The sequence below is a fragment of the Triticum aestivum genome, chromosome 6D (genome assembly GCF_018294505.1).
Source record: "Triticum aestivum cultivar Chinese Spring chromosome 6D, IWGSC CS RefSeq v2.1, whole genome shotgun sequence".
In the NCBI taxonomy this organism is placed as follows: domain Eukaryota; kingdom Viridiplantae; phylum Streptophyta; class Magnoliopsida; order Poales; family Poaceae; genus Triticum; species Triticum aestivum.
Genome location: NC_057811.1, coordinates 39,981,294 through 40,008,617, shown reverse-complemented (window position 1 = coordinate 40,008,617; position 27,324 = coordinate 39,981,294). Strand labels below are relative to the sequence as shown.

General features: G+C 41.3%; 2 protein-coding genes across 2 annotated transcripts; both read right to left on the bottom strand.

The window, feature by feature from the left end:
- Nucleotides 1–2,321: 2,321 nt before the first annotated feature.
- On the bottom strand, nucleotides 2,322–7,566 carry LOC123140969 (uncharacterized). Its single transcript, XM_044560224.1, has 5 exons — nucleotides 5,409–7,566; nucleotides 5,280–5,332; nucleotides 3,902–4,082; nucleotides 3,221–3,282; nucleotides 2,322–3,075 (listed from the first exon to the last, which is right to left on the bottom strand). The coding sequence occupies exon 1, from the start codon at nucleotides 7,429–7,431 to the stop codon at nucleotides 6,121–6,123; it is 1,311 nt and encodes a 436-aa protein (XP_044416159.1). The 5' UTR covers nucleotides 7,432–7,566; the 3' UTR covers nucleotides 2,322–3,075; nucleotides 3,221–3,282; nucleotides 3,902–4,082; nucleotides 5,280–5,332; nucleotides 5,409–6,120.
- Nucleotides 7,567–13,541: 5,975 nt separating this feature from the next.
- Nucleotides 13,542–14,684, bottom strand: LOC123141095 (ervatamin-C). The gene has a single exon (XM_044560326.1). The coding sequence runs from the start codon at nucleotides 14,682–14,684 to the stop codon at nucleotides 13,560–13,562; it is 1,125 nt and encodes a 374-aa protein (XP_044416261.1). The 3' UTR covers nucleotides 13,542–13,559.
- Between the last annotated feature and the right edge of the window lie 12,640 nt (nucleotides 14,685–27,324).

The following is a 27,324-nucleotide window of genomic DNA, read 5'->3' as shown; positions in this document are numbered from 1 at the left end:
TCTTTTTGTTAATTCATTTTTCTACTTTTGAACTTTATTATTCTTTGTGAACTTGTTCAAAAATTTGAAAAATTGTTTGGTATAACATAAAATGTTTTTGTTTTCTAATGTTATTTATAGTTTTCAAAAAGGTTTGGAAATTTCATAAAACGTTCAGTTTTTGAATTTTACTTGTTCACAAATTTAATAAATGTATGCATTTCAGAAAAGTTGTTATTTTTTTTATAAAAAGTATGTGGTTTGCCATTTTGTTCGAAATTTCCATCGGATTTTCGTAATATCTTAACAATATTGGAAAAAGTTTTCTAGTTTGTAACATTTTCATACACACTTTGTAATTCCAAAATTGTTGACAAATTTCAAGAAATTTCTAGGACAAAAGAAAATGGTCGTGTTGATTGTAAATGATATAAATTACAAATACACTCATCTAAACTTGTAAGGCCATGGATAAATGATCTCGGCTTCTTGTAACAGCCTGGCACATGCATATGAGGCATCCATGCTACATTCGAACAATTTCCGACACTATTTACATGTTGTGGCGCGTCCGACCATTTATCGGCCTATTTTCACCGAGAAAACTCCAGAAAATGCAAAACTTTTCAAAAATCTAAATAACTTGGCATGGTGCCTGAAATTGGTTGTAGAAGCTGGTGGAATACATTTGTCATTTAATGGATGTCGAAAAACAACGAGCTTTCAAAAAGACCCTTCTGGCCTAAGCGAACACCCTCCGTTGAACATAGTCTATTTTTGGCATCTTTGAAATGAACCCCACTTTTGCAAGAAGGTAGGCATGCCTATGGTAGGCACATACCTAGTTCAGACGATTTTCGACACCGTATGGAAGTGGTAACGCATCCGGCCATTTATCGTCCTTTTTAACCAAAAAAACTTCAGAAAATACAAAACTGGTTGAAAACACAAACAATTTTGCATGGTGCCTTGAATATTGGTCATACAAGCCCATGAAAAAATGGGGTCATTTCAAGGAAAATACAAAACTTGTCAAAAAACCAAGCAGCTTGGCTTGTTGCTTTGAATTGGTTACACAAGACCATGAAAAAAAATTGGGGGCATGGATGCCTACCATGGGCATGCCACCTGCTGGCAAAAGTTAGGGTCATTTCAAGAATGTCCAAAAAACACCATGTCCCGCGTAGCGTGTCCGAGTAGGCATCCATGCCAGGTTCGAAGGAAAAAGGATATTTAAAATCACAATTTATATATGTACTTAAAACTCTCATTTTAAGTTTTTAACATAACTAATAAATACAAAATTATAGAATTGAAAACAGCAAATGCTTTCTTAAAGCATAGGCAACATAATTTAAAGTAGTTACTTAAAACTGTTATTTTGGTATTTCAATTTTCTGAAGAAAAGAAAATGAAATCTTAGGCCTTGCCCAACTAAGCGACGTCATCGCTCCGGTCGGGCGCCTATTGGAATTTGTTCATAATTAAAAAAATGATTTTATTCTAAATAAATATTGTTCCCAAGTTGAAAAAATATTCGGGAAAATTTACAACACTTTTTTGACATCATGTGTTGTTCGCATTTCTGAAAAATCTTTAACAAATGTCTCATTGCAATTTAATTTTTTGCAACGGAGGTCTTGTTATAGTTTTTTTTGCAACAAAGGCTTTGCTGCGGAAACACATTGTAGCGAGCCTCAAGCAGCAGCCACGTGGGAGACAAAAGACACACGGCACATGAATGACAGACGGATGCTCGCGTGCGATCTGTCGGCTGAAGCCAAGCATTTTAAAGAACAGATTTGCAAGGACGATGATGGCGGGAGCTCCTGTTCAGCACCTTAAGAGCCCGAACAGGTTTGTTGGCGCCCATGTGACCCGCTCATGGGCCGGCCCAAGAAGACGGATATCTCTTCTTGGTCGCTCAATCACGTTCTTTTTTTGCTGGTCGGGTCGTGTTTGACCAGTCCGACTGGTTAACCATTGGCTTTTATGAAAATATGAGCTTTTTTAAGAGAATAACAAAAAATCAAAAAGTTTGCAGGTTCCGATTTTTTGTTCGCAAACTTCAGAAAAGTTCATGAATTTGGAAAAAAGGTTCATCAAATTTGAAATGGTTAATCTAATTTGAAAAAATAATTGTTTTTAAAAAGGTTCATTTATTTTGAAAATATTCCTAAAATTTGAAAAGAAATCATCAAACTTGAAAAAGTTCATTGATTTGAAAAAAAATTAATCGAATTTAAAAAAGTTTGAGCATTTTGAAAATAAAAATAAAAAAGTAAAGAAAAAGGAAAAAAGGAAAAATATTGATGAAAATAAACAGGAAAAGGAAAGAAAAAATAACCAAAAACTGGTCCAAAAACCAGTGGCTTTTTTTTTCGAAACGGAGGCAAAAGATTTGCCTCATCCATTAATTAAGAAGAAGTTTAGAGTTGCTTTTACAACAGAAAAGCAAGATAAGATACATAGATTCTACTCTCGCGGCATGATGTTTCCCAAGTGCTTCGCGCCGGCGGCGATCCAAAGCCTAGCCTCATTCTTGATGTTACCAAAAATGATGGATGGCAGCGTCGATTTTTGTTGGAACACCCTAGCATTTCGCTCGCACCAAATATTCCAACAAGACAACATGGTGAGGGTTGCCATTGCCTTCCGATTTGCCACGTTCTTCTCGGACATGTTGATCCACCAATCCTTGATGGAGCGCTCGTCATTCCAGCGATAAGTGTCCATGCCGTCTAGCCCAAGCCAATCCTTGATCATGCCCCAAAGCCTCCTAGTGAAACGACACTTGAAGAAGAGATGATCCACCGTTTCATTAGTCTGCTTGCAAAGAGGACATAAACCGCAATTTGGCCAAGCTCGCTTCTGGAGCCTATCCGCCGTCCAAAGTCGGTTTTGAGTTGCAAGCCATGCAAAAAATTTGACTTTTGGGGGCGCCCAGACCTTCCAGATCGTCTGGCCCATGGGTGATCGCGTGGCGCCAAGGAATTGAGCCTTATATGCCGAGGTCGCGGAGTAGTGACCACTTGTCGTATGCTTCCATATGTACGAACCGGAAACTGTCCAGTGGCCGAAAAAACCGGGGGCTTTCTGTGAGCTTGAAAAGAATAAATCGTGAGCCAAATGAAGTCTGCAGAAACAATACGAAACTGCATACATAGCAAGCATAATCCAGTAGAAATTGAAGCATTGATGTAAATGTTCTTTTGAAGGAAAAAAGATTGACACTACTGACCAAAAAGCCTGAGATTCAGCATCGTTCTTGTAGGAAGTTCATGTAATCAGCTACTTGGACGCCTACATATGAAGAAAAAATTAGACGCCTTGTCTAAATACTACCTACGTGAACTTATGTAGATTCAAGTACTGAAAAAGAAAATTTTCTGATCACAGTTAAGAAGGCTGGAATGGATGTTGAAAACTAGCTGAGTAGTAAAAATCATAGTAAAATTAAAAAAGTTTATCTCGCACCTAGAGTGTGTTTGCATTAACTTCTGAATATGCAGATAAGAGTTTCTATACTCTGCCGGATTTGATTACCAAGCTTGATTGCATACGGAAGTAAAGAAAACAAAAAGGGACATACAGGATTAGTACCTGAAGTGAGTTCCTATGCAAGCTTTAAATTATAAATACAATAAAGTCCATTGCTTTTTTAGAATTTTAGGATTACCATTCCCATATCCACGAATACTTTGACTTTGTATCTAATAGTAAAGCATATCAGAGATCAACTTCAGCAAGGTACATTCCGTAATATGTATTATAAGAGAAATGACATGCACATTCAATTTACATGAAATCCTGTCAATATGAGAGGTCAATTATAGTAAGGAAAGTACAGTAATAGGTATTTGGAATAAAGTGACATGTACATGTAAAGTTTGTTTGCTTGTGAAATTCTGGAGGCACCAACCTGTTCGTGGAAACCGACCTGTTCGTGAACAGCACCATTGGAAACAACAACAGAAGCACCAAAGACTGTAAACTATACACCATCCATGTCTTTCTTTTTTATCAGCTTCTGAGGTTTCCTCAATACCATGTATCGTCTGTCCGTGTGGCTCTATCTATAGATTGTGGCTTTTTTCAGCTATCTATTAAGAAATAACCAAGTTCATAAAGTAATTATACTGACAAACTCCACAAGGTAAGCATAGAGCAGGCAAAAAGAAGCCATCCTACTCAAAATTAATGAGCAGAAATTTATAACTGAAACTAATACTATGCTAAATAAATACATTTCAGAATATTTGCATCACTTTGATACCTTTTACTATGGAAATTCTACATTTGATTACCTAAAATGAAATTGATTGCTTTCAGAAATTAGTTCAAAACTGCTCAATGATACCTTTAAGATTTACCTCTATGCAATTTTCAAACCAAATTATGAGAAATATAAGAACTATCATAAACATGAAAAAACATTTACCTGGATAAAAATGCGGTAAGGTTCGAAAATAAGCAAATAAGCCTGTCCCACTTTTTACCAAACTGATAAATATTTTGACAAAACTAATTTCCCGGGGTAAAAAGGATCATGGGACATATCCAAACCCAGCTAGGCCTTGTTTGGTACTATCGTATTTTAGGGAATTGGTGGGGATTATCCCGATCAAACCCCTAAATTCCCACATATCCCAAAACACCATTTGGTTCTATTGTATTTAACATGTTTCATCCCCACATTTCCCCACAAATCCACAAACTCTAGTGCGTTTTTCTCAATACCCAATACACTACCCTTACCTAGTGGATTGGGGATAAATGGGGATTTGAAGGGATTGGGTGAAGGTTAGGGTTTCACCCAATCCCTGTGGGAATTATCCCCACCAATCCCCTCAAAAACCCTAGTACCAAACAAGGCCTTACCAGAAGAGATTGTTCTATCGCTTAAAGCCGTTATTCCCAATAGGCTTCTGTAATGCCTAGACCAACATGGGACATATCAGCAGCAGCTGAGCCTAGCTTTTGTACTCCCTGAAGGAATTCAAAGAAGGATAAAAGAAACAGCATAAAGGAGAAAAGTGGGTGCATGGTGTTTGGTTTCTTGTTACTGAACACATGGTGATACAGTTTACCCTACTAATGAAAGTAAATTCCTTGAACAAATTTATATTGGCTCGTATCTGCTGCCTGAACTATCTGTATTACATGAGTTATGACTGCATCCTGAATAATTAAATGAACATATACATTGGGTCTATTCTCACTGGAAGATTTTCATGGCTGGCAAACACAGGTGTGCTCATATTGTTCTTGTACAGTTGTATACGAGAAAAATAGGCTACCTTATCTGTCGACCTGACATGAATTTTTTGCCCATTAAAATAAGCACCTTTGCCTGTTCAAGGAGCAAACTATTTTAATAGTTAGAACCAGAACAAGGAAGCACGCCAATTGCTGATCAAAGATCCTACCGGAAGATGCAGAAATTGTACGAGTGCTCCAGCACATAGGCCCACCACAAATTCCACCTAAATGAGATGACAATAAAGTGTGAGTAATACAGAGAGAACTATTTCTAAGGCCGATAATTTGTGTCTCCAATATTCCATAATCATATGGTTCAAGAATGATAGAACCAGGAATCCCGGTCTAATGTGTTAGATGTGCTGAAAGAGTTAGCTAGAACAATGTCAAACTGTAACTAGTAAATTTCATTCTTTTCCTTTTCCATGAGTTCAGTACCATTATTTTCTCCCCCAGCTGTTAGAAAAGCATTGCATTCTAATTAAGATCCAAATATATACTACACTCATTAGTTATCAGACAGCAAAGGATCCCAAGTGCATGAGCCAGCTGTAGGATCAAAGACAGCCAGCTAAATGGGATTAATTACAGCTTACAACACAGGAAATCACAAGCAGGCACATGCTGAATAATAAAACATCTAAATTCAGATTGAACAGCCATCTAAATTCAGTTAAAGATGACAATACACATCATGATCTTTTAGCCATTACTACTTAATAATGTACCCTGACATACATAACCAGATCATTATAAGACGAAACTGTATCGATCATCAGCCAACACATCAAGGTCTTGAACCTTGGCACAAGCAACAAAAACATATATCCTATCCATGGGGTAGTGAGAAAAAAAAACACAATAAGAAGCTGGTCAGCTTCAGAATTGATATTGATATGGGGTGGCAAATGGTGATTGCATCATCCACTCGGTTGGAACCGCCGGTGAGCTTTGAGCAGAGTCATACCAGCTGACCGAGGCCGCTTCATCGTCCGTGGTGTCGCCTCCTGTCCAAGAATCACAAATTCCAGCATACAGGGCACACGGCAGGAAGCCGAAATTTAGCATTGCTGTCTGGTTCTGCAAGTCAGTTGGCAGTGGTTCGATGATGGGCATCGACAAGTCAAATTGATCAGAATTGTCAAAAAGGGGTGTGACTGAACCGCCATGGACGACAGTGTCGTAGTTGCTCACCATGGAACCGGCATGGTCGGACATGGAGGAGCTGCAATTGACCTCTGATTCAGGGACGACAGGCATCAACAAGTCACCCAGAAGGAGTTGATCAGAATTCTGATGAAAAGGCATCAACAAGTCACCACCTTCGTCCAGGAGGACCCTGTCACAGTAGCTGCCGGCGTGGATGGCCATGGAGAAGCTGCAATTGACATCTGATTCAGGGGCAGGCATCACGAAGTCACCCAGGACTTGATCAGGCGTGAGGCCGGACATGAGATCATCAAGAAGCTGGTCCAACTCCAATGAGACGCCATCCGAGCAGTTGTTCAAGTCTAGCTGTGGCTCGACGACCGGCGGCAGAATTGGTGCAGCAGGAGGGACAAGCAGCCGCCGCTTCACAGTCGTCACCGGAGCTGAGTCGTCTCCGGCCTTCCTCTTCCTCCCCCTCCTGTATGCTGGCGACGTCGAGACGGACGCAGATCGGGGCTTGCGCGGGCTCTGGTAGACCTTGCAAAGAACCGGAACCGTCTCACCTTTCCCATCATCTCCTTGATCATGGGCCATACGGAACTCCACCATGAGCCACACGGCCTCCACGGATCCGTCGGCATGGATGGGCTTATACCTGAAACTCTGCTTGTACCCGACGACTCCGCCGCGTCCCTCGCCGTCGAGCATGGCCTTCCTCCCCTTCTCGGCGTGCCACGTGCCCTCGCCGCCGCCGACGGCGCGGGACCTGTGCTTGTTGTGCCCGGACAGGGCCTTGGCGGAGCCGAAGAAGTACCAGCACCGCCTCTCCGCCCCGGTCTTGGGCGCCAGCAGGACCGCGGGCTGGAGGCCCGAGACGAGGGCGGCCGGATCGGCGGCGTACGCGTCGGCGGTGTGCAGGAACCTGGCGGCGGGCTCAGGGAGGGGCTCGCTTGCGATCATGGGGCGGAGGTAGGCGCAGATGAGGTCGGCGTCGGAGGGGCTGAACCTGCAGCCCATGGGAAGGACGGAGGAGGAGGCCATGGGACATCGGGATGGCGGCCGGCGGGGAGCTGGCTAGGGTTTGGGAGATCTGGGAGGCGCCGGCGGCGGGTTCGGGTTGGGTGGATCGAAGGCGCGCGCGCTCTCTGCCGCCTTTTGTAGTGCTTGAAATCTTGAATCTTCGAGGGATGGCGCGTATGGAGAAGAGGACGCGGGTTTGGGTTTGGGCTTGGATTTGGGATGGGAGGGGTGGAAGACGCGTCCGTGGGCTCTTTCCATAAAATAAGGAAAAAACTAACGCCCACGTGTGACATTTTGCACATCTTCCACACGCTTTTTTATCACTCATTTTGCCACATCTGAACATATGACATCAGCAGGAATCTTTTAGGTTTTTGGCTCAATTTTTTCTCCTAATTAAAAAATCAAATTAAACATCCGTTTTCACCATTAAATCCGTCTCGACGAGATCTTCAAAACTAGATCCCATGTTGATATGTTTCGATGAAATTTTATTTTGCCCAAAAGTTGCCATGATGTTTACACTATAGTTGCCATAGTGCTTAAACTAAAGTTGCCATGTGGCAATTCAATTTGTAAAGCATGGCAATTTTAGTATTTTTATGATGGCAACTCCAATACTTTGACCATAAAAATTATTTTTTTATGAACCATGACAATTTTAAGTGCATGTATCATGGCAATTTTAGTTTATGGTTCATGGAAAGTCTAGTTTCTTAATTCCCTGTTTTATAAATGTGAAAATTTACTTTTAAATATAGAAAAAAAATAGCTGAAACATATCATGGCAACTTCGGTGTAAACATCATGGTAATTCATGTACAATAGACATGACAACTTTTAACCCTCACAAAATTTCGTCGAAATATATTGATATGGGATCTAGTTTCGAAGATCTCGTCGCGAGGGATTTAATGATGAAAACGGATTTTCAATCGGATTTTTCATTTAAGAGATAAAACATTTTAAAAACTAAAAATCCAAAAAGATTCTCACATGCATGCATGCGGTGACGTTGCACAGTCTGTGTGTTATAGGGTGTGTGGGCGGGTTTGGCTCACACTACACGTGTGGGCGTTAGCGTTGTCCTAAAATAAAATCAATGATTTCCCTTCGTCGGTCAAAACTACACACTGAAGATTTGCAAGGATACTTTTCCAACCCTAAAAAAGTGCAAGGATACTTTCTCAAAGAAATAAAAAGGCGCTGCTACGCGTAGGCCGGCAGATCATTTTAAAAGATCCGTCGCCTCGCGAGCCATGGGATCTTACGGATTGACTGGCCGAGCGTCATCTTCTACCATTGCAACACATGTTGTGTCGTTCCCGCAAAATAAACACATGTCGTGTCGCAAAAAAATTCTGCAATACAGGTTATGTTGTAGAAAATTTTGTAACATAGGTCAAGTTGCAGATTTTTTGCAACAAAAGTCTTGTTACGGTTTTTTCTTTTGCAACAGACGTCTTGTTGCAATTTAAATTTTTTGCAATGAATGTCTTGTTGCAATTAATTTATTTTGCAACAAGGTTTCGTTGCAATTTAATTTTTTTGCGACAGAGGTCTTATTATAGTTCTTTTTGCAACAAAGACTTTGCTGAAGAAATGCATTATAGCGAGCAGCGAGCAGCGACCACGTGGGAGACAAAGACACACGTCACATGGACGACGGATGGATGCTCGCGTGCTATCCACCGGCTAAAGCCAAGCATTTTTCAAAAAAAAAAATTGCAAGGATGATGATGACAGGAGCTTCTCGTTCAGCGCCTTAAGCGCCCGAATAGGTTTGTTGGCGCCCATGCGCCCTGCTCATGGGCCGGCCCAAGAAGAAGGCAATCTCTCCCTAGTCGCTCGATCACATTCTTTTTTGTAGGTCGGACCGTGTTTGACCAGTCGCGGACCGGTCAACCATTGGCTTTTCTGAAAATATGAACTTTTTCTAAGAGAATAGCAAGAAAATCAAAAAGTTTTGCAGATTTCAATTTGTTTCACAAACTTCAGAAAAGTTCATGAATTTGGAAAAAAGTTCATCAAATTTGAAAAGGTTAATCTATTCTGAAAGAAATAATTGTTTTAAAAAAGGTTCGTCGATTTTGAAAATGTTCCTAAAATTTGAAAAGAAATCATTAAATTTGAAAAAGGTTTGTTGATTTGAAAATAGGTTAATCAAATTTAAAAAAGTTTGAGCATTTAAAAAAAAGTAAATAAAAAGGAAAAAAGAAAAAACATTGAAGAAAATAAACAGGAAAAGGAAGGAAAAAAAAAACAAAAACTGGTCTAAAAACCAGTGGCTTTCTGTGAACCGTAAACTGCCTAGGGGCCGGAAAAAACGGGGGCTTTCCGTGAGCTTAAAAAGAATAAATCGTAAAAAGAAGAATGAAGTTTGAAGAGCCAAGTTATCCGAGTGGTTACCTCGAGTTATACTTGAGGAAGAGATTGGAGGTTCGATTAAGGCCGGTCGCACCTTTTTTTTGCAATTTAAGAGAAAAAAGGCCAATGGGCCGGCCCAGGGCGGATGGGGCTGTGCATACGTTTGCTAAATGCGCAGTAAGGCGCCGAATAGGAAATGCCGATGATGGCACGGAGTCTGGTGTTTGGTGTGTATGTTTATTTATGACAGATGTTCGGAAAGAGAACGTTTTGGGTTTGAGATGGGAGGGGTGGCCGGGTGGAAGACGTGTTCCCGTGGGCTTGGGACTGAATCTTGAGGGAGTGCGTATCTATCGCATTTTGCAAGAACGTCGACCAAACGCACATGTCTCAATACCCACAACGCACTTTGGCTGGCCCATTTAACCCATTCCTTCGCCCCGGTTTCAGGAACCTTCTAGCAGGTTCCTGAACTAACATTTGCTTCTTCTATTTTTTATTTTTCTTTTTCTCTTTTTTGTTTCTTTCTCTCTCTCTTTTCTTGTCCGAAAATTGTCAGTTTCTAAATCATCTAAAAAATTCAAAATTTTCAAAGTCTTTTTTCTTCAAAAAAATGCTTGGAATGTCGACAAAAAGCGTGTTATGTAAAAATCTTTGGAATTTTTTTAAAACTTTTTCAAAAAATTTCATATCTTCGAAATTTGTACAAAAATAACAAAAAATATCAATTTTCAAAACAATTCGTGCTTTTAAAAAAACCTTTTGGAATTTCAAGTTTTGTTCACTTTTTACAAAAAATGATCAAATTTACAAAGTTTTGTTGAAAAAATGTTCTCGCTCAAAGAAAATACTGAATTTTCAAAAAAGTAACTCCCACTAAAATTGTTAATTTTTTTTGAAAAAACATCATGTTTTTCAAAAGAATGTCCCCCTTTTCAATTTTTGTGGGTTTTCAGAAAGTGTTCATGTTTTCAAATTTTTATTCGAAATTTCAAAAATTGATTCAATTTGTGTTCAGTTTTTCTAAATTTGATCATAGATTTAAAAAATGGTCGCATTTAAAAAATGAGTTTTTGAAAATTCGTTCATGAATTTTAAAAGTGGTCTCGTTTCAAGAAATATTCATTTCTAAAAAGATTTGTTTGTTTAAAAAAAAATGATCTGTTGTTGCTGTTGATCTTAAGTCTTCGCGCTGCTATGTAGACACGAATCCTCGGTGGTCCCTTGGTTAGCACCGCGCACTCATGAATTCGGCGTCTTGTGTTTGATTCCTAGCGAGTGCTTGATTTTTTTTGCATATGTTTGCACTACAGTACCCGTATAGGTTGTTAGGCCGGCCCAGTCAATCGCTGCACTTATATAGTATAACAAAGTAAAATATTGTGCGCATCACATAGAGGCCAAAAGTTAATTATTTAACAAATATATTCGACCAACCAAGAAGGATTTCGAGCACCACATGGCCCTGCTCGGCCGTCTCCGCCATCCCAATGTTGTGCTCGTGCCGCTCAACGCCTACTACTACGCCCGCAAAAAGTCCACCACTTCCGTTGGGCGCCTGCCGCGTCCGTGGCAGCTTCTGCTCCGGTGCGACTCCCGTGGAAGTTGTTGCTTCGGCGGTACTGGTTGCTCCTGCGAAGAGACGCCGTGAACCCCTTCGATGTCGTGTGAGGTGTTCTGCGTGACGAGCGCAGCCACCGCTGTGCAACGCGGCGCGCGCGGTCGCCGGCGCCGTACACAATAGCAGCACCACAGGGAGTACGCGCTACCACAGGGAGTACGCGCTGCTGTCACTCGCGCAGGAAGAGGAGCCAACGCTGTAGGAGGAGGATTAAGGCTGCTCCAACGAGGAGTACACGCTGCTGTCAAGGGAGGACAAGGACATCGCCCCGTCACCAACGAAGCCTATTTCCGAGCCCATCTGATGCGTGCGTACCCATTTGTTGTGTGCATGGCTGCCTTTGGAGCTTGATTAATTTGCGCCAGGCGAGCTCGCCGGTGACCCGACAGCAGCCCACGCCCAGCTCCCCACCTAGAGTGCTCCGGCGCTGAACCTGAACTGCAACCCCGTGCACTAGCTCCACATGTAAGGGTTGCTTCTTTGCAGTCAATCCCAGAACTGACCATGTCCACGTCAGTAATCCCATCTAAAAACGAGCCAAGGTGAGTAACGACCGGGAATTAGAAGTTCAGGGTATGGATTTCAGGGATTCAAAGGTCAGGGTTCATTACGGACTACACATACAAATTTAGGATTTAAAATAGACTTCACTCCGCACATTACTACTAGAATCTGTTTTATGCCGAGTGCCATAAATACTCGACAAAAGCCCCACAACACTTGACAAAACGGGCCACCGAGTACTCTAAATTTTTGGGAAAGAAGGGGCAGAAACGGTGAGAAAGAAAGGGAAGGGATGTTTTTTAAAAACAAAAATGGTGGGTGTTATATGTCGGGTACTTAGTAAATATTTTCAACATCTGGAAAAGATAATAAATTCTTTGCCGAGTGTTCAACATGAGATGCTCTGACAAACTTGCCTCATTGTAACAGCACCATCACTTGTGGCGGCAAGGGAAACGTGGCACTGGCTCTGCTGAGTGCTCGCCGCAACCTTTGTCGAGTGTTCTGTTCGGTTGACTCAGCAAAGACCCGTGCATTGTTTTTTTGGCAGACATGGCAAATAACAATACGCTTGGCATACACATCCTTTCGGGTAGCGACATGTGAAATCTTATTTGTGTATTGACGTCAGATTTTTTAGGGCCTCAAATGCTTTCAAGTGTTTTCACAACCTAAATTTTACTACCTCCCTATGAGTTTATTAGTCCTCATCGTATTTTCGGTCATAATTTAACCATATGTTTGACTAGCAAGATGTTAATTCATGTCACAAAAAATTATATTGTTCGATTCGTATTTAACTTTAGCTTCCAATTATTTCATTTTCTATGCATAATTTATATTTTATTTGTTAAAATTATGATCCAAAATATGAGGTGGCCTAATAAATCAGGACGGAAGTAGTACTCCCTCCATAAGGAAATAGTAGTGATCTAAACACTCTTATATTTCTTTTCAGAGAGAGAGTTTGATATTGTATAACTAAGAATCTTTGTTGTACTAGCATATGTTGTACTCCGTCCGTTTCAAAATAAGTGTCTCAACTTTGTACTACTAACTTTAGTATAAAGTTATACTAATGTTAAGACACTTATTTTTGGAACGAAGGAAGTATGTGTTAATACTGGAAATTATTATAGGCAACCAAAATTGGAAGATAGACATAGCATTAACTGGACATTGTTATGTCTTTTCTAATCTGGTGTCGTGTTCTTAATAAAGATATTATTTTCCTTGTTTTATAAAAGTATACAGGAATGATAACTAGTGAACGTCTGAATTTTTGGGCCTCCCAGCGGACACCCTCAAAGCTCTAACGAAGGACAATTTTTCTGCGAAACATGACATTTTTTCGGCTTTTTTTTTGCGCTATATGGCAATTTTATCCTCCAATCATGGCAAATCCTACAAAGATGCCATGGCAACTTTAGTTGGTTTGGCATGACAAATTTGACGCTCGCTGAGAAAAACGCTCCCATAAAGCATTCCCACAATATTGCGGTCCGTATAATCGTTATATACTATCATAGACATGCATCATCCTACCTTCCCAATGATAAAGGTAATACGTATTATTGTGCGATAATAAAATGAAGGGTCCATATATATGTCTGGAACATGCATGTTGAAAGAACTCTCAAATCTTTATACGCATTTGTTACACTATCTTCATGGTATCATTCACGCCTTTCCTTTTGAACTTCACTGGGTACGATGCATATATGAGGATACCACACAACCCATCCTCGGCCTGACTGTTGACGTCGCGTGCTATGCGGATGTAGCCATTTTCACCCCATTCAGGCCCCAATGAGTTCTTTATGATCCAGTAATCCATGCGTTTCTTTGAGTCCTGCTCATTGGTAGTGCCGTAGCCCACCACTGTCATTTCGTGGTTTAGGTCTGTCCCGCACGGTCCCACGAAGACGCCTCCCCCATAGCGTCGGAAGGCCGTCGAGTTAGCATCGAGTGCCACGACGACAGGCTGGGCCGCCACTGCCTGCATCAATGCCACCTCATTGGGCGGCACTTGTTTGTAGCCGTCAATGGTGACGACGGTGTTCTGGTCCTGCTTGGGCACCAAGCAGCGGCCGTGCTCATGGCCAACGTACGGATACTCAGCCTCCGTTTCGATGCCCCCATGGTGGATAATGTACTTGAAGGCCCCTTCCGCGTTGCCGCCACGACATCCCTCATTCCCCTTATCGCAGTCTAGAAGTTGTTGCACAGATAATGACGTCAGGTTCCGGGTCTTGATGGAGTTGATGCCCTCCACCGCCGCTATCGCCGCGAAGGCCCAACAGCCCCCGCAGGTTCCCTGACGCTTCACGTTCGTCACCGCTGACGGACGTTGGTCGTATCCCATCATGCGCCAGTCCACGGCAGCTGGGAGGTCTTCGCGGGCAATGATGGATCCTTGCGTGAGCCGACCCTGATGCCGGCGCTTCCGGCTATTGGACCTGATGTTGGAGCAGCGACCGTAAGTGCGTTCTACCTCTTCATCGGTCATGTCGCCGAAGAGGTTGAGGCTTAGCTTGTAGGGCACGTCTTGTTGGTTGAACTCGTGGATCATGCGTGCATTCTCCTTGAACACGTTGAAGCGCCGAGTCTTGTCGCCAATTTCGCGTTCCACGCTGTGGTTCTCGCACCAGCGCTCATACATCGCCCACAAGGACTCCTCCGACGCCAGGTCCTTATCCGTGATGTCCATGGTGCTCGCCGCCGACATAGTGGTGGTCAGCGCGATGGCCATGAGTAGCATCATCGCAAGTGCTCTTGCCATTGTGTGTAGTTGCTTCAAGTGTCTGGTAATGGTGGACCTTCTTATAATAATCTAACTCATGCTTATCTCTATCTCTATCTATATCTATAACAATGGTGAGCCCTCAACATTTTTAATGCACAATTAATATCATACCAAATATGAATGTTTGTGCTAATCTCATAATTAATGCACAAATGATATTCTGCCTTATCAACTTGCAATTGATTTCCTTTCCAATAATACACATTTACTTGTAGAGTACTAGTAAATGTGTATGTTAGTACTATTAAATGCATACACGCAATGCATGTCTTTTAAATAATTCATATCTATTATCAAAGTTCATCGAAAGTATAAAGTATCTCAAACATAACAAAAGATATATCTGCTGCTGAATCAACACTTCCATCCGAAGACACAACAAGAATGCCCTTCTCCCCAAGCTTCTGGAATCTACCCATTTCTATTACACTAACCCCCTACATAAGCTACAACTCATGTGGAACAAAAAGTCCCCTGAAAAGTAGTACAAAACATACCACAACAAAAAGGAAAACTAGCGAATAAAGAGATGGTTGAAGAGTATACAATCAAATGGTTCATTTGATTACATGTGGGGGCAAAAAAAATACATCAGCCCACAAATAGTAAGAAACATGAAGAAACACAGTAAGAGAGCTCGAAACATGTAGCCTCAACAGTTCAACTATGTGTGTGCAAACTCAATAATGTAGACAAACTCGATAATTGCATTACACAAACACACAAAGTACATGAAGCGATTGATCAATTTACAGTACATATGTGTGTGTTTGGGGGGGGGGGGTATGTAAAGCAACTACAAAAATGATCAAAAATGAAAAGTAGGACTGAAAAACTAACAGAATCACTACGTGGATAACACAAATAAAACCTAGCTATAGAGAAACTCTACAGTAAACTGATCATGATTTGCGGAGCATATCTATCATACTACAACCTCGATAGAGGAAGCACAAGTCATAGCTGCTTATATCGTCATATCATTGAACTTCAAAAATTGAACCAAACCTAACATTAAAAAATCTACCTCTGTGACTAAATATAAGATGTTTTTTCAACTCCCAATAAAGATGGCCACATCACAAACCTGCAGGAAACAACCAATTAGAAGATGCAGAGGTAATAATGCAAATAATCACTAAAAGACTTACAAAGATACTCTCGGACTACAATTCATTCATAAGGTACAACATAGTAACTTTAAAATGTTGTGGACTTTAACCAAATAGAAATTACGAAGACAACTCACTAAATTTATAGAAAAACAACAAAACAAATTACAGATCAACAACCACTAAAAGTTTCATGATGTGAAATAATTACATAAAGAACTAATAACCTTAGAAAGCTAAATCCAACTCTCCAATGAGGATATTTTGCATACAGTACACCTAGAATTGCCCCCAACATTACACATGGCAAGCACAAAGCACCTACCTATCAACTTAAGGACGACAAGCCAGACGCAAAACACAAGGATGGGAACAACAAAATGGAGGACCATAGCTCACTGATCTAGATAATACAGTAATGGATGAAGAACAACAACAAACCGCTGGGAAGAGCAAACTCCAAGTGAGCCAACCGCAACAACCTAAACTTCAAGCAAGGGGTCCTTCCAACGGATTAGAAGAGCTACAAAAAAAGGCAAAAACATGAACATAAACCTAGCTAGGATTGGCGGGTGAGAGCTCAAAAATCCACGAACCAAGATCTAGAAAAGGAACAAGGAATACAGGGATGGGAGAACAACATATGCGAACCACTTGGAAGAGCACCTCTAAGCACAACGGGCGAGAACATCAACCAAATGCTCAAGCAATGAGAGATGTAGAGCTCGGAATGTAAATCGCCCATGTCTTTCTCTCTCTCCCATGATCTTAATGTATTTCTTGAACTACCGCTGACGAAGGTGTAAAAAGAAGACAAGCTACAGAGTGAATAGAGAAGTTTCAGAATCGAAGGGAAAATAGCCAGCGGCACGGGTTAACGGGCAGTCCATAAACACATGACACATGAGTGAGCCCGCTAAAACAAATAACCAAGCAAGCATGCATGAATAGGTGCGTATGGATCAAACGGACACAATATCCGACTGAAAATGAATTGTTTTCAGTCGGATGGAAATTAGCAAAACCATTTATTTATGGTACATATTTGGGCCAGGAACCTTGTTCGATGCGAGTACTTCATGGGTTCAGAAACCAACAAAAAAATATGAATTATGAATGATGCAAGTTTTCGTGACTGTCTGAGTTGGAGCCGGATCCTCTGACTGAGGAAGGAAAGTTACTTGACTTTCCTTTCACTCTAACTTCATGAACAATGCTCATTTCAATTTCTAAAAAAGTAACTTCAGTTTTCAAAAGATCCATTTCAATTTTCAAAAGCCTTGTTTTAGTTTTTAAAAGCCTCATTTTAACCTTTTCAAAATATCCCTATCAATCTCCAAAGGTCTCTAACTTGCCTTCCCTTTTTTTACACAAGAAATTCCTCGTGGAAGTCAGAGGATTCGGCTTTGCCTGAGTCATGTTTTTTTGTTGTTCCCGGCTATAATTATTGTTCTCCACACATTCTTGTCGTAAAGGCATCTCCTATGCATTACATCAAAATAGACATACTAAATTTCCGTGGACACGTCCGAATGTGTGACGACCCCTAAATTAATCGTGCACTAAACATCCACGCAACATGCATGATCAAGATCAGTGACTCACGCTATAATATCAGAACACGACTCTGTGACTCAAATTTAAACAAAGAACAAAATATTACAAGCCTGGGTCGTAGGACCCAAAATTACATCAAGAGTTAGGTCTGTCTTACAGACAAATACAAGGGTGCCTTAAGAAGGCGAAAACAAACAATGACTCTAGATCGAAAAGGTGCAGGCCTCCTGCCTAGGACCTCCGAACTACTCGTCGATGTCGAACTCCACGTAGTAGCAAGCTCGGAATCCTCTGGCTCTTGGGCTCCATCACCTGATCGCAGCAACCGGGTAGAAGAAAAGGGGTGCAAAGCATCCATGAGTACTCATCCGAAATACTCGCAAGACTTACATTAGATCTATACTACATATGCATCGGTATCAAAGGAATGGGGGTATATCAATGGACTATACTGCAGAATGCCAGAACGAGAGGGGGAAGCTCTATGCATCACAGGGCCACCATCTTGCAGCAATAGACAAGACAAGAGCAGATCATCTTGCAGTAAGGAAAGGAGTATGAGCGCATACAATACCATCACTACACTTTAGACTTTAAGTCTTTCAAAGGGTCTATCAAGGTCTAAACTTGAATTATATGTATGGATACTATCTCAGATCATTTTGGCGTATAGCCAATTCCGGAGTCAGGGCCCATCAACGCTTCTTTGTGTATCATAGGTTCATTGTTTGATTCAACAATATTTCGTATGCATACCCTGAAGGTATGTATGAATTTTTCTAACCTAGATAGTTCAGCTGCATGTTCGACCGAGATCTCTATATCCTATGTAGAGGCTTCTGTATCGGTCGCGGTAAAAGATTCCAGAACCACTTCTAGTGTTACTTTTCTTTGACCTGATCACAAAGATTCTGTAATCTCGTCGAATTGCACTGTCCTCCCACTCACTCTTTTGCAAAAAAGATTTTCTTCAAAATTTCCGCACTCTATGACAAAACACTTTGCCTCGGCGTAGTGATTGAGGAATACCCAACAATTTGGGATTACCTACAAAGTAGCACTTATTTCAATAAATTTTATGGCGTCTTTTCAGTGTAGAAGTCATAGTCTCTAAAGCATCACTTTAAAAGTATATTGGTGGAACAATCAATTTCATCTCTGATCTCACCATGTCATACATATCTTGATTACATCTACTCAAAACACTCTACTCTCAGTAGTGTTTCTAGGAGGTGCAAGCTACAAAATTCTTTTATAGCTCATTAGACATTCGCTAAATTTGTAAATCAAATATTCTTTTTTCTGCAATCCAATTGTAGAAACATAATTTCCTTGTTATAATAATTTCTACTTCATACTGAAAGTCTTTTTGAAACATTTCAAAAGATCCAGATTTATGTTTCAATTAGTAAATATAAATATCTACTTGAGTCATCCTTGAAGATAGATAAATCCACTGCTTGCAACAACACTTATTGGACTACATACATCAATATGCATGTTTCCAATTATTTTTGTTGCTCGTTCTTTATGGCCTGTGAACGGTATTTTAGTTTACTCTATTGGACGAAAGTTGCAAGTGTCAGATGATTCGTAATCATATGACTCCAAAATCCATCACTATGGAATTTCTCCATGCGGGTATCTCCAATGTGACTAAATGCAGCGCCACACATATGTGGTATTCCTTTAGTCTTATGACATTTAGTGACAGTGGTATGGATGTTCAATCCTATCATCAATATTCATAACTTAAATCCTATTCACAGTAGGAGTAGGGCCCTTTTGTTCATTGCATTCAACAACTATTGTTCTCTCGTGAACAACCTCTTTGCAACTCCTATGCAATGGGTTAGAGTGTATGAAACTCTAAATGAATTATGATAATAAATTCAGAGGTAATGTGTTGATGAAAAGTATCATAACTATTACAAAATTTTCAACACATATTTTAACCTCATTAATTTGTTGGTCATTAGGTCGTAGTAATTCTTGCACCGATTCGCAACAACATGCAATTGAGTCAGTATCCTTGTGATCAACTTTTAACCACAATCCCCGAAGAATTTAGTGTTTAAAAATTTAATCACAATTCTCAAGAATCACACTTTACTTGACCGACTTTCTCTATATCTTATAACTTGTATGACATTCATACCTAAGGTGGACATTCCAGTCTTCTTTTTCCTTTCGCCTCTAAACTTCTTATAGTTTTACTTTCAATATTTCTCCCACTCAACAGAAGAATCGTCTAACCTTTTAAGAGTGGTGTGAGCCCCGAACTTCCATATGCTTGTAAATCTTATTACATCCTTTGGTTTTGTTCTTTCTCTTTAAGTTCTCGCCACCAACTCATGAGCGGTGCTCTTTCGGTTCTTACACATTTTAATCTTAAACATAGTTGAACACTTCACTAGATCTTGAAAAATATAACACTCCTTTAGATATCACATATCTTTAACCTTTGTTTGTTTCTAAAAACAATTTTTAGTTCCAAGAATATCACATAACTATCCCAAACATTTTTGAAGTTCGGGTTTCTCAGAAGCAATCAAACTGTAATGCAATTCTAGCTTTTGGATCGAAGGACGTGAGTCTCATCATCCATAGCATTAGCTGGAGAGTATTGTAAACATGCAATAGGACAAAATCCTTCTTGGCATTCTTAGAGGACAATCCTCTCAATCATAAAGATTCAACCAGATAAGTAATAGCCAATCAATTTCAACAACAAAGGCGGAACTGTGAGCCATAATTCTATAACAATAATGCAAACTACACATAGACATAGTTAATTGATTTTAAGTGATTCAAGATCCAAATCTAGTTGTGCTCCGACTCAAATCAATATCTCTCATAATTGATTTTAAGTGATTCAAGATCCAAATCTAGTTCTCACCCATTGATGTGGAGATCACTGATGACGAGAATTTTGATCGGTGGGCAAACTCTTGCCGATCATATCTCCATATGACTCTTGTTCATCTTTCGATGCTTCATGCTACGAGCTCAGAACAATTCTGCTAGAACTTCAAGACAACCGACTACTATCTGCATCCGTGGTCTGATCGTCCCCGTCTTACACCCCACGTCCCATTTGTACTCCTGTGGACATGCCGCACTCTGGAATGCTACGTGTTATAGACGGTTGCAACACTGGGAAGAGCACCTTTTAACTTGATATTTACTGTGAGGGATCACCCTAATAATTTGACTACTGCGTAATCAAAGGGTGCAAACAACAAAGGGATAAACATCTAATTCATAATAGCATGATATGGTATAGCCCTGGGCACCGGGAGTTCTCTATGATCGTCCTCAATCTCCAGTTGAAGCGACGTGACGGCCAATATTCCGTTGTTGTGGCAAACATTTCAAAAATGTTGTCGTGGCGGCAATCTCAGAAAATGTTGTCGTAGCGGTCGTTTCAGAAAACGTTGTCGTGGCACCAAAATATGAAATTTTGCCGTGGCACGAAACTATAGCTCCTCGTCACGCGCCTGGTACACCTTATCCTCGTCGGGGTCCTTTGTGTACATCTTGCCACCATCACTTGTAACCTATCTCTATGATATTTACATTAAGGTGGCAATCTCGTGGCTCCAGCCATCATGCCGTGACGCACAGGCCACTTAACATTACAACATATAACCATCTTGTAGATAAACTCATTATCATGACGAAGGCTATACCACATCATATGCAAACCCTGCAAAACCAAGTTAGACGTCCTCTAATCGGTTTGGCAAATTTTAATTACGTGGCTTCTAGGGTTTCTGGATAAACCTAGCTACCTACATGCACACCATAAAGTGATAATCCTTGTTGCTAGATTAACTTTCGGGGTGTGTGAAAGAAGAGATTTAATCAAAAATCTCGTTCCCCCACACTAAATTTCATCTAATACGCGTGAACCCCTAGAAGATCATCCATATTCATTGCCCTCTTGCGCATGCGACGGTTCACTATTCTTGACTATGGTGAAGCCCAAGGAACTGTTAGCAGATCATCGACAGCCAGAGCCGAACGATTGTCAGAACCTTGTAGAAAGCGATACCATGCCGTCAATGAACTGAACCAAAGCAACACTCGAGGGAAGCATAGCAAGAACATCACCCTCACTATCACATGTGATCTAGATCGAAACCTGCATCTACTCATAAAACCGCTCATGACGCCACTATTGGGAAACGTAGTAGAAAACAAAAATTTCGCCCTGCGATCACCCAAGAACAATATGAAGATGCATAACGGGTTTGGATCAATGATCATTACCGACTCCGAGAGTGTAGCAGAAGTAGACGAGTCGGTGTATCTTACTTGGAGTCCCTTGAACGCCGATGATGATCCCATGAACCGCCCTCGAATGGAAGACCGAAAGCACAACCTCTCTACTTGGTTGCAAGCGTACGGTCTTCACGATCTGGCAGCGCTTCACCGTCCAGAGCTAATCGTCGCTGGAGAATTAGAGGGAGGAGATTAGAACCACACGAGGCTTCTAATTATGAGGATTAGAGGTGGCTAGGGCTAGCTCTAATTAGTCAACTAGGACCAACAAGAACTAGAACTAGATCAACTAGAGGAGGCTCCAAAACTTGTGTATCTAATTGGGCACCAAAACTCCCCTATATATAGGTTAGAGGGGAGAGGGAGGGCTGCCACCATGGAAGGAACCCCTCCTTGGGGCGTCCAACCAAGGGGAGGAGGAGTTGGACTCCTCCCCCACTACTATTCGGCCTCCTTCCATAGGGAAGGGGCGCCTCTCCCCACTTGGGCCCTTGTGGCCCAAGTTGGTTTCCACCTCTTGGCTTTTTTAGGCCTGTTGATATTAAATTAAATATATATTTGTTCTAAACTTTTTCAGAACAATATATATATATAATCTAATATCCTCGCAAACATTTTCCACCTATATATATATTAATTGCTAATACCCGGTATTACCGATATTCACTGAAACCCTTCCGGTGACCCCAAAACGCTTCCGAAACCTCTCGGAACTATTTCGGATATTAATGGAATAATTCCACAAATATATTCTCATTACTCCCGTACCACTAACACTCAGTAGATCGTGATTACCTTAAGCTTGTGACCCCGTAGGTTCGCTGTTCATAGACATGAATGAAACCCCTTTGTTCACTGACCGATAGCGGAACCGTGGACATCCATATCGGTCCCTATGATTACATGATTGATATTCGAGTGAACCTTTGGTTATCATGCGGTGTTTCCTTTGCTTCATGATACTTTACAAAACCCGGTGTGCATCAGTATCCTCCCGAGTCATCACCATGCTCACTATACCGTTGCTCCCTTTTGCGGTTTTCTTCTTCTTTCCCGTTGACATATTCCAGCATCCCTGTGATGTAGTCACCTATGTCTGCCCAGACGATGATGGATGCCGTAACACCGAGAGGTCCCTAAGAATATCTCTCCATCGTTGGAGGAGCAAATCCCACTCTCGAGCTATCCGGTCACTTGTCAAACTTTTCGGTGAGCCTGAAAGTTGTCGTTATGATCACCTTGTTATAGATGACGTTTGAGCAACCCCAAAGTCCACCGTCTGGTAGGAGTGACCGAGACACTCTCATGGTCTGAGTAACTAAAACACATGCTAACACTCTGTGTTATAACAAATGATTTCAGACGATATAATCACAAAGTATAACAACCAAGTTTGGGTCAATTCGATATGATTGTTCTTCTAACGTCATACCCTTAATGTAGTTTTAGGACTATCGTTACACTCAACGATATCCTAAGATCCGGAAAACGTGATCACCAACAACACTTGACCCAGTCTTAGAGGCGAGACTAGGAACATATTGTTTATTGTTTGTCATTTCACATGTGCATATGAGTTTTCCACTGAATCACATATTCCAGGATCATAGCAGTTATAGCATGAAATATAAACTCTTAATTATGAATAATGGAAATATAATAATACAATATTATTGCCCCTAGGGCATATTTCCAACACCGTCCGCAATGGAGGTCGTCGGCAAGGGGTGGAGTGTACCTAGGTACAAACGGCTCCAGGGTGCAGCGCCGTCGTAGAGGTGAGCGGGCACGTCGGTGCTGGTTGCGGACGTCCGACAATGGCTCCCGTTGGGGAACGCAGTATTTTAAAAAATTTACCTATGATCATGCAAGATCTATCTAGGAGATGCATAGCAACGAGCGGGGAGAGTGTGTCCACGTACCCTCATAGACCGAAAGCGGAAGCGCTTAGTAACGCGGTTGATGTAGTCGAACGTCTTTGCGATCCAAGTACCGAACGTACGGCACCTCCGTGTTCAGCACACGTTCAACTCAGTGACGTCCCACGGGCTCTTGATCCTATTGAGGACGAGGGAGAGTTTCGTCAGCACGATAGCGTGGCGACAGTGATGATGAAATTTCCGGCGCAGGGCTTCACCTAAGCACTACGACGATATGATCGAGGTGTGTAACTCTGGAGGGGGGCACCGCACACGGTTAAGAGAAACTTGTGTGTCTTTGGGGTGCCCCCTGCCCACGTATATAAAGGAGGGGTGAAGAGGAGGCCGGCCTAGGAGGGGCGCGCCTATAGGGGGAGTCCAACTAGAATTCCCAATCCTAGTTGGAGTCCCCTTCCTTTTCCAAGAAGGGAGAGAGGGAAGGAGTAGGAGAGGGAGAAGGAAAGAGGGGGTGCCGCCCCCTCCCTAGTCCAATTCGGACCAGCCCATGGGGGGCACGCGGCCTCCCCTTATGGCCCTTCTCTCCTTTCCACTAAGGCCCATGAAGGCCCAACACTTCCCCCGGTGAATTCCCGTAACTCTCCGGTACTCCGAAAAATACCCGAACCACTCAGTACCTTTCCGTTGTCCGAATATAGCCTTCCAATATATCGATCTTTACGTATCGACCATTTCGAGACTCCTCGTCATGTCTGTGATCTCATCCGGGACTCCGAACAAACTTCGGTCATCAAATCACATAACTCATAATACAAATCATCATCGAACGTTAAGAGTGCGGACCCTACGGGTTCGAGAACTATGTAGACATGACTGAGACACATCTCTGGTCAATAACAAATAGCGGAACCTGGATGCTCATATTGGCTCCTACATAATCTATGAAGATCTTTATCGGTCAAATCGCATAACAACATACGTTGTTCCCTTTGTCATTGGTATGTTACTTGCCCGAGATTCAATCGTCGGTATCAACATACCTAGTTCAATCTCGTTACCGGCAAGTCTCTTTACTCATTTCGTAATGCATCATCCCGTAACTAACTCATTAGTCACATTGCTTGCAAGGCTTATAGTGATGATCATTACCGAGAGGGCCTAGAGATACCTCTCCGATACACGGAGTGACAAATCCTAATCTCGATCTATGCCAACCCAACAAACACCTTCGGAGACACCTGTATAGCATCTTTATAATCACTCAGTTACATTGTGACATTTGATAGCACACAAGGTGTTCCTCCGGTATTCGGGAGTTGCATAATCTCAGAGTCAGAGGAACATGTATAAGTCATGATGAAAGTAATAGCAATAAAACTTAATGATCATTATGCTAAGCTAACGGATAGGTCTTGTCCATCACATCATTCTCTAATGATGTGATCCCGTTCATCAAATGACAACACATGTCTATGGTTAGGAAACTTAACCATCTTTGATTAACGAGTTAGTCAAGTAGAGGCATACTAAGGACACTCTTTTTGTCTATGTATTCACACATGTACTAAGTTTCCGGTTAATACAATTCTAGCATTAATAATAAACATTTATCATGATATAAGGAAATATAAATAACAACTTTATTATTGCCTCTAGGGCATATTTCCTTCAGTCTCCCACTTGCACTAGAGTCAATAATCTAGTTCACATCGCCATGTGATTTAACACCAATTGTTCACAACTTTATGTGATTAATACCCATAGTTCACATCGCCATGTGACCAACACTCGAAGGGTTTACTAGAGTCAATAATCTAGTTCACATCGCTATGTGATTAACACCCATGAGTAATAAGGTGTGATCATGTTTTGCTTGTGAGAGAAATTTAGTCAATGGGCCTGCCACATTCAGAGCCGTATGTATTTTGCAAATTTTCTATGTCTACAATGCTCTGCATGGAGCAGCTCTAGGTAATTGCTCCCACTTTCAATATGTGTCCAAATTGAGACCCAGAGTCTTCCTGATTGGTGTAAAAGCTTGCATTAACGCAACTCTTTACAACGAACTCTTTATGACCTCCATAACCGAGAAATATCTCCTTAGTCTTCTAAGGATAATTTTGACCGCTGTCGAGTGATCCACTCCTGGATCAATATCGTACCCCCTTGCCAAATTCATGGCAAGGTACACAATAGGTTCGGTACACAGTATAGCATACTTTATAGAACCTATGACGGAGGCATAGGGAATGACTTTTCATTCTCTTTCTATTTTCTGCCGTGGTCAGGTTTTGAGTCTTTACTCAACTTCACACCTTACAACTCAGGCAAGAACTCCTTCTTTGACTAATCCATTTTGAACTCCTTCAAAATCTTATCAAGGTATGTACTTATCGAAAGTCTTATCAAGCGTCTTGATCTATCTTTATAGATCTTGATGCCCAATATGTAAGCAGCTTCACCGAGGTCTTTCATTGAAAAATTCTTATTCAAGTATCCTTTTATGCTATTCAGAAATTGAGTATAATTTCCGATCAACAATATGTCATCCACATATAATATCAGAAATGCTACAGAGCTCCCACTCACTTTCTTGTAAATATAGGCTTCTCCAAAAGTCTGTATAAACCATATGCTTTGATCACACTATCAAAGCGTATATTCCAACTCTGAGAGGCCTGCACCAGTCCATAAATGGATTGCTGGAGCTTGCACACTTTGTTAGCACCTTTAGGACCGACAAAACCTTCTGGTTGCATCATTTACAGCTCTTCTTTAAGAAATTCATTAAGGAATGCAGTTTTGACATCCATTTGCCAGATTTCATAAAATGTGGCAATTGCTAACATGATTCGGACAGACTTAAGCATCACTACGAGTGAGAAAATCTCATCGTAGTCAACACCTTGAACTTGTCGAAAACCTTTTGTGACAATTCGAGCTTTGTAGATAGTAACACTACTATCAGCGTCCGTCTCCCTCTTGAAGATCCATTTATTCTCAATTGCTTGCCGATCATCGGGCAAGTCAACCAAAGTTCATACTTTGTTCTCATACATGGATTCTATCTCAGATTTCATGGCCTCAAGCCATTTAGCGGAATCTAGGCTCATCATCGCTTCCTCATAGTTCGTAGGTTCATCATGGTCTAGCAACATGACTTCTAGAACAGGATTACCGTACCACTCTGGTGTGGACCGTACTCTGGTGGACCTACGAGGTTCGGTAGTAACTTGATCTAAAGTTTCATGATCATTATCATTAGCTTCCTCTCTAGTTGGTGTAGGCATCACGAGAACAGATTTCTCTGATGAGCTACTTTCCAAATTGAGAGAAGGTACAATTACCTCATCAAGTTCTACTTTCCTCCCACTTACTTCTTTTGAGAGAAACTCCTTCTCTAGAAAGGATCCATTCTTAGCAACAAAGATGTTGCCTTTTGGATCTGTGATAGAAGGTGTACCCAACAGTTTCGTTTGGGTATCCTATGAAGACGCACTTCTCCGATTTGGGTTCGAGCTTATCAGGTTGAAGCTTTTTCACATAAGCATCGCAACAGCTTAGGTTTCTTGCCAAACCACAGTTCATACGGTGTCATCTCAACGGATTTAGATGGTGCCCTATTTAACGTGAATGCAGTTGTCTCTAATGCATAACCCCAAAACGATAGTGGTAAATCGGTAAGAGACATCATAGATCGCACCATATCTAATAAAGTACAGTTACGACGTTCAGACACACCATTACGCTGTGGTGTTCCAGGTGGCATGAGTTGTGAAACTA